General features: G+C 47.2%; 1 protein-coding gene across 2 annotated transcripts in view; it reads right to left on the bottom strand.

The window, feature by feature from the left end:
• Meox1 (mesenchyme homeobox 1) overlaps positions 1 to 7,738 on the bottom strand; it is a 21,478-nt gene extending 13,740 nt beyond the window's left edge. The window contains exon 1 of one of the 2 annotated variants that reach the window (XM_008838135.3): positions 7,256 to 7,738. In XM_008838135.3, the coding sequence (XP_008836357.1) occupies positions 7,256 to 7,718 (463 nt within the window). In that variant the 5' untranslated portion in view covers positions 7,719 to 7,738. The remainder of the gene's footprint in view (positions 1 to 7,255) is intronic. The other variant, XM_008838137.1, reaches the window with a different exon arrangement.
• Positions 7,739 to 8,230: the final 492 nt, after the last annotated feature.

An 8,230-nucleotide genomic window follows, 5' to 3' on the forward strand; every position in this document is an offset into this window, starting at 1 on the left:
GGGACCCTTGTTCAAAAAAACCAAAAAAAAAAAAAAAAAAGCATCCAAAAGAATAAAATACTTAAAAGAGTAAACTGAAGGGTCTGGAGAGATGGCTCAGTGGTTAAGAGCATTTTTTGCTCTTGCAGAGGACCTGAGTTTGGTTCCCAGCACCTATATTGGGTGGCTCACAACTACCTGAACTCCAGCTCCAGGGGATCTGACACCCTCTTCTGGACTCCACGGGGTCCTGCATGCATTTGGTGCACATAGGCTCACATAGGCACACACATGAATACATAAATAAAACAAATAAATCTTTAAAAGAAAAAGAGTAATTTGAACTAAAGAGATAAAAGGCTTACACATGGAAAACCACAAAATGTTGCCAAAAGAAATTAAATATAAGTAAATGGAAAGACATTGTGTTAACAGATTAGAAGATTGAATATTGTCAAAATGTCCACACTACCTAGAGCACTCTATAATAATGACATTTTTGGATCAAAAAATATCCTAAAATTCCTATGAACTCCAAATTCCTAGGACTCCAAATATCCAAGGCAATTTTAAGAAGGAAAAACAAAACTAGGGCCTCATGCTTCCTAATTTCAAAACATATAACAGAGCTATGGTGGTCACCTGAAATAAAAAAAAAAGACTTTTTTTTTTTTTTCTTGAGATGGGGGTCTCCTTGTAGGCCCAGCTGGCCTGGAACTCACTATGTAGACTCACAGAGATCTACCAACCTCTGCCTCCTGAGTGCTGGGATTAAAGGAATGTACCACTATACCTGGTGAGAGGCGGAGGTTAACCCTTAATGTATGGTCAAATGTTCTTTGGCAGTGTCGCCAGGGCTACACAATGGGAAACAGGCTTCTGCTGGGAAGATTGTATATCCGCATACAAAAGAATGACATTGGATCCTTACTTCACACCATATAAAAATTAACTCAAGATGGATTAAGACCTGAATAGAAGAACTAGAAATAGAGAACTCCTGGAGGGAAATCGAGGTCAACTCTTGATGATTTAGGATTTGGTCATGACTTCTTTGATAAAACTCTAAAAGCTTGACAATGAAAGCAAAAATAGGGCCACAGAGACGGCTCAGTGGGTAAAGGTGCTTGCTGGTAAGACTGACGACCTGAGTTCCATCCCCTACAGGCATATGGTGGAGGAGAGGAACCAGCTTCCTCCTACAAGTTGTTTTCCAGCTTCCAAACGTGCGCCGTGGCATATGTGCCCCTTCCCCAGCAAGTAAATAAATTAATAAGTGTGCAATAATGTTTGAGAAAAGCAAAAATGGATTGTATCAAACTTAAAACTTCTGCACAGCAAAGGAAATAATCAACAGAATAAAAAGGCAGCCTGTTGACTGGGAAGACACTTGGAAGTCATATGCAAGGGTTAATACTCAAAGCAGATAAAGAATTACAACTCAATAACAATAACAACAAAAAACTCTGAGGACTCCAATTTAAAAAATGAATGATGAGCTTGATACGCATTTCTCCAAAGATTACAAAAAGCCAAGAAGTGTGCAGATGCTCCACATGGGTCATCACTGGGGACATGCAAACCAGAACAATGAGGAATTGCTTCACAACCATTAGGATGGCCACAGGAAGGAAGAAAGGGGAGGGAGGGAGGGAAGAAGGAAGAGAGGGAGGGTGGGAGGGTCCCAAAGAAGCAAGCAAGCAAACAAACAAAAAACCCCAGAAAATAAGAAGTGTTGGCTAAGATGTGGCAAAATTGGCACCATTATATACTATTGGTGGGAATATAAAATTGGTGTACTTGCCAGGGAAAACAGGATGAAGGCGCCTCAAAAACATTGAACAGGGAGCTGGAGAGATGGCTCAGGAGTTAAGGGAACTTGCTGCATAATCATGGGGAACGAAATTTGAATCCAACACTCATGCAACAAGTCGGCATCCTGTAACTCCAGCACTGAGGGATCTGATGCCCTCTTCTGGCCTCCTTATGCACAGGCACATGCACATACATTCATACAGACAAACAAACACACAGACAAATATTTTTTAAAAAATTAAACATAGGGGGTTGGGGATTTAGCTCAGTGGTAGAGCGCTTGCCTAGCAAGTGCAAGGCCCTGGGTTCAGTCCTTTGCTCTGAAAAAAAGACACAAAAAACCCCCAAAACATAGAATTACCATATGATCCAGCAATTCTACTTGTGGGTATACAGTTAAGACTTAAAAAAAAAAAGCCCAACCAAAAACACAAACTTAAAGAGACATTTGTGCTCCACTGTTCATGGAAGCATTATTTCACAACTACCAAGAGGCAGAAGCAGGCAAAATGTCTGATGAATGGATAAGGAAAACGTGGAAAAATCATAGAATACTATTCAGCCTTGAAAAAACGTCCCCATGATGTGCTACAATGTCAGTCTCGAGGACATGACGCTGAGTGCAATAAGCCAGTCCTAAAAAGACAAATGCTTTGTGAATCTGTAACTGCAACGGTGAGACTTTTACAGAGGCATGGTGGCTGTTCGAGGCTTTGGGAAGAGGAAGAGGGGACTTCCTCCAAAGAGAATCTCTCTCTTTTGCAAAATGAAACAGTTCTAGAAGTCTAGAAAAAAAAAATCTATCTATGGATGGCTGCTGTAAACTATCATTTCAAAATGGTTAAACCACACAAAGACACACACATAGATTTTATGTTGTGTGTCTGTGTGTTTAATTTTGAGTATGCATGTGTGTCTGAGTGTGGGTTTGTGCACGAGTGCAAATGACAGAGAAGGCCTTGGAGCTGTAGTAACAGGCAGTTGGTTGTGAACTGGATGCTGGGAACTGAACTCAGGTTCTCTGCAAGAGCTCTTTGTGCTCAGACTAGCCTCCTATTTTCTCTCCTACTGCCTTCTGCTGGGATTTCAGGTGTGCCCGCCACACTCAGTGAATCTGAAACTTCCTAACTTGTAGTTTTCATTGATGTGATGCTATGAACTATGGGTAACTACAGCCATGTCTCCTAAACTGGGAGAAAATATACTTAGGGAAGGGGTGGCTTTTGAGCTGGATAGTAAAATACACGGAACATCTAGAAAGAGGAAAGTGGGGGGAGGAAACACCAGGGCAAAAAGGCAAAGTCGGGGGGAGGGAAGAAAAGGCAGGATGTGTGGGAGGGGGGAGAAGAGAGGAGAGAGAGAGCCAAAAGTGAAAAAGAGATTCAGACAGAGAGAACCGAAGGTTTAGGTAGTTGGACAGGGGCAGGTGGGGATCAGATCTTGGAAGGGAGAAATCCAGGCAGTACCGGCCCAGGGGAAGCGCCGGAGCTGAGGAAGCTGGGAAGCACTGAGTCTGGCCCAGCGAGGACCAGAGCGCAGGGCGCCCAGTGCGGCCAGCAGCGACTTTCCCAGGCGAGCGGAGCAGCCTAGTCGGGCCTGCAGCCGCGCGGGTCACACGCAACCTTCCCTTGAACCCGGTCAGGAAATCACCGCGAAATCCCCCATTCCCATAAATTAAAGATGACTACGGTAGCCACGACAGTTTGGGAAAAAAACAGCAGTGGCCTCGCAGCTGTTCCTGCCAGCAGGGGCCTTGACACCCCTGGCTGGGGCTGGGAGTGGTTAGGGTAAGATAACATTGCTTTGCAGGGCTCCTGGGACCTTTCAGGGGAGCAGAGGGCCACCTGGCTTTCTTGATCATTTACTGCAGCGAATCAGCTCCAGCTTCCAATGGGAGCAGGGGAGGAGACGCTGGGGATGGTGGAGGAAGAAGAGGGCCAAGCCGAGAATGTTCCCTTTTGTAAACATTTCCATGGCTGGGGCCTCCTGGACCAGACAGCAAGGGACACACTTGCCAGGCACAATTTACCACCTCGCTCCTCAGTTCCAGGCTTCTAATTGATCACAACTGGATTTTAGGGCAAAATGACTGCAAGAAATGTACATATCTTATACCCCAAATTCAGGAATTTCTGAGACAGTGTATTTGGAATATTCAATTCTACTGTCCCCACCGACATAGGAATATTTTCCATGCCCTATACGCTTTTTTCCTTTTCTAATTTAAGACAGGGTCTGTTATCCCAGGCTGCCCTCAAACTGTCTATGTAGCCAATGATGACCTTAAACTCCTGGTTCTCCTGCCTGTGTGTCTGAGGTTTTTGAGATTACAGATATGTACCACAATGTCCTGTTTATGTAGTGCTGAAAATCAAACTCCAGGGCTTCATGCATGCTAGGCAAGCACTCTACCTCTGAGCTGCATCCCCAGTCCACATCCTTTGTTCTGAAAGTTGGTCAGGAACTAAGGACCTGATATGAGTGACAGCTGTTATTTCTTGAATTTTTATTATGTGCCAGGTGCACAGTGGTCAACACTAACCTTTTAGAGTCAGTTCATGGGGACTCAGGTGAGGCATATAAAATGCTCCTGTGGAGCACCCCAAATCCCAGTAATCAATAATAATGTTATAATGCAATGATTTTAAAAATCAAAATTAGGGGCTGGAGAGATGGCTCAGCAGTTAAGAACACTGCTTTTGCAGAGGACCTGGGTTCAAGTTCTAGCACCCACATGGCAGCTAACAACCATCTGTAACTCCAGTTACACCTCCTTCTGACCTCCTCAGGCATTGCATAACACGGGTACACTTACACACATGCAAGCAATACACTTATAAAAAAATAAAAATAAACGGCGTGGTGGCGCATGCCTTTAATCAGCAGCACCTGGGAGGCAGAGGCAGGCGGATCTTTGTGAGTTTGAGGCCAGCCTGGTCTACATAGCAAGTTCCAGGACAGCTGGGGCTGGAGAGATGGCTCAGAAGTTAAGAGCTCTTCCAGAGGACTAGGGTTTGTTTTCCAGCACCCACATGGTGGCTCACACATGTCAATAACTCCAGTTACAGGGGATCTGACACTGTCTTCTGGCCTTCATGGGCACCAGGCACACACCTGACACACTTGCATACATATATGCAAAACACTCACGCACATAAAATCCTTTTTAAAATTTTAAATTAAAGCAACACATGGTGGTACATGCCTGTAATCCCAAGTACTTGGGGATCAGAGGCAGGAGGATCAAGGAGTTTAAGGCTAGTATTGGCTACACAGAGTTGGAGGCCAGCCTGGGACCCTGAGACCCTGCCTCAGAGAAACAAAACATAAAGACAAACAAAAGTCAAAGAGGCAGGGATGTCATTCAGTGTATAGCCAGGCATGTACAAGGCTCTAGGTTCAGTCCCCAGTAGCCCTCGCAGAAATCCACGATGAACAAAAAAGGCAAGTGTTTAGGGATATAGCATGATTCTGGATTATGGGTAGTGCGGAGGCCTTTCTGCAGACTTTTGTCTTTTGAGCAGATTCCCAGATGCTGCAGCTTGTTGTGAGCCTACTCATGACAGCCCTCTTCCTTAGGCTCTTAGACGCTGACCCTTCCTGCCTCCTCCTTCCCCTGCAGTTAAATTCCAATGCAGACTCAAGCACCTGGGCAATAAAGATTTCCCCACTGATCAGTCACATGGGATAGAGGGGAAAGTCAGCTTGCTGAGCCCAGGTCTTGCTGTCCACATCCACTGGTGGCACAGAGGGGCCCTCACGTAGAACCTAGGGGCCTCCATGAGTGGGACTCTTCCCAGATCAGAGGCTGGTGGGGGACTTTCTGATGATCAACAGTTTATATGTGTACTCGCTCTGTAAAGCACTGCTATTGGCTAGTCACCAAAAGGAAAGATGGTCCATTTGGGTTTTGCTGGGACTTGGGTTAATGAAGGACTTTGCCTGAGACCATCAAGTTCTCAGCTTTGTGGATCCCTTCCTAAATCCCTTGGCCCCCAGTCTACTGGAAAGTGGCTAGATGCTGTAAGATGCCAGCAAGTACAGCAGATACTAGAGCGAAGAACTGTGCAGCTAGGCACAGAGTCCTGGGACCTGGGAGGAGCAGAGAGCCTGCTCTCCATCCAACAGCTTGTTTCAGCAGATCTCCAGCCAGTGGTTGGTCTGAGTGGCTGGGGCTGTAAAGGGCGCTTCTACTTAGATGAGGGCATGGCCGTGGCCATCATCACCTATTGTCAGAACATTGAGGAGCCTTGAGTATGGGGACCAAATACTTCAACACAAGGTCCGTGGGGTTTGATGGTCAGGGGTTGAGTTCACGTCTAGGGGAACCATCTGGTTTGTCTGGGTTTATGGGCCAGACACAAGACTTTCACCCACATCCCCAAAGGAGAAAAATCTTTGTCATTCTTCCTAATTAATTAATTAATTAATTTATGAGGCAGGGTCTTTCTATGTAGCCCAAACTGGCCTGGAACTCAAGAGTCTCCTGCATCAGTCTCCCAAGTATTGAGATTACAGTCTTGCCCCACCATGCCCAACAATGCTCTCGATGTGGCCCCATTCTTACAATGTTCCTTTCAAACTCTTTGCTTTTCCACACGTGCAGAATTGAGAGACTAACAAAATCTGCTGCCCGTATTTTGGAAACTTGTGGCACTCAAAAAAGCTGAAACCCAGGGAGGAGAGGGCTTTGGCTATGATCCTAGCAAACCAACCAGTTCTCCACCTCTAGCCTCTGGGGCTCCAACCCGCAGCAGCTGGCTTTACTATGCTCCCTGTCCAGATTGGCCTTGGCATGTGCGACCTCCTGCCTCCCTGATTCACTCAAGACTTCAGTGCCCCAGAAGGGCACCTTGCAGCACTGTCTTTCCTGAGCCCCAATCAAACCTTGTCTAGCTAAGCTGTCCCTTGAGTCTGGGCCCTACCTTTGCATGGTGGCACTTCTGAACACTCTGCCCAAGCCCTGCTTGCCTCTCTTCCCCTCCCCTGTCCCTCTCCCAAACCTGCCTAGACCTGTTCCTCTGCCTCTAGGTCCTGACTTTGCATGACCACCCAGTGTCCCAGTGTCAGTTTTGACCCCCAAGCCTCAGTCTTGCCTGAATGATGAGTTTCTGCCTTTGGCTCTTGGGACCGTTTGGAACCTGTTTCAGCATGGTCATGGTGTGACAGAAAAACTATCTCCAGTCCAATGTATGCCCTGAAGCTCCATCCCATGTGTCCTTCAAATCTCTCCTGAACCCAAATCATTTTTTCACTCACATTCTTTCCAGAGGCCCAGACATGCTAGAGAAACTGATAAAGACCCAGCCCGTCACCAGAGCATTCTAAAGCTCCTACATCTCCCACATTTCATTAAGGTAGACAACACTAAAATTCATGATAAGGCTTCTAGGTTCAGAGAAGGCAAACAGTCTGCCCAGGGTCACACAGTAAAAGAATGGTAAGCCCCTCTGTCCCCTACCTGACCGCTCTTTTTTCCGTCTGGTTGATTTCTTCTCCGGTTCACTGGCAGTGCTCCCAAGCACCACGTAGTCCTCACTTGGTCCTCCCGTGCTGTCCACCAGGCCTGGGCTGCTAGCCCCCATCTCTCTGGAGCTCCCAGCAGGGCCTGGGTTGAGCCTTTGCCGGGCCTCAGAGACAGGGAAGTGCCAGTCAGGGGGCTGTGGGAAGGCGGGGTGTTGCTCAGTGAAGATGCGCTCCTCCTGTGGCAGGCTGTGTGGGGTAGCTGCCAGACAGGAAGCAGAGAAATCGGGGTACGCTGCTGTCGCTGGGAAATCTGATTTCTGGTGGAAGGAGAATGGGGTTGGCGGATAGTGGGGCAGCCCTGAGGGGCCACTGCCTTCCGAGTGGGGGTTTCGAAGGCAACCCCAGACGGGGGCTGGGGGATGGGGGGTCCTCATGCAGCTGCTGGCCACCGGATCCATCTGCTGTCTGCTGCCCCTCTGAGTCCCGTTCAAAGGATGTTGCTCTACACTTTTTATATTCAAAATTTTTTAAGTGGAAAAAATAAGTAGAGGAAAATGTTGAATGGAAATTTTACCCCAGGAACCAAAACAAAAATCAAAATTAAAATTTCCCCTCAGAGTCCACACACACGTGGCCAGTAACACACATGTGCGCACACACCTGTGCCGGACTTCAGGGCCTGCTTCCTGCCCCCTGACACACTGCTGACTATTGGGGTCCCTTGTGCATGTATTTGTCGCCTATGGTACTAAACATTTTGACTGTCCCAGCTCAGATGCAGCCTCCCTGATGCGAGCTCTTCCTGGGGTCCTGGGTGAATGCCTGCAGAAGACTGGACCTGGGCTGCTGAGACACACTTTTAAACCCTGGGGTGGGGAGAGAGTGACAGATTTCTGAAGTGAAATGTGAGAGAGGAAAGGGAGGGGTCAACTGCACGCATACAAAGTCCCCTCCAACCAAAACCCGAGCT

Source organism: Nannospalax galili, unplaced genomic scaffold, assembly GCF_000622305.1.
Source record: "Nannospalax galili isolate Female #2095 unplaced genomic scaffold, S.galili_v1.0 scaffold95, whole genome shotgun sequence".
In the NCBI taxonomy this organism is placed as follows: Eukaryota; Metazoa; Chordata; class Mammalia; order Rodentia; family Spalacidae; genus Nannospalax; species Nannospalax galili.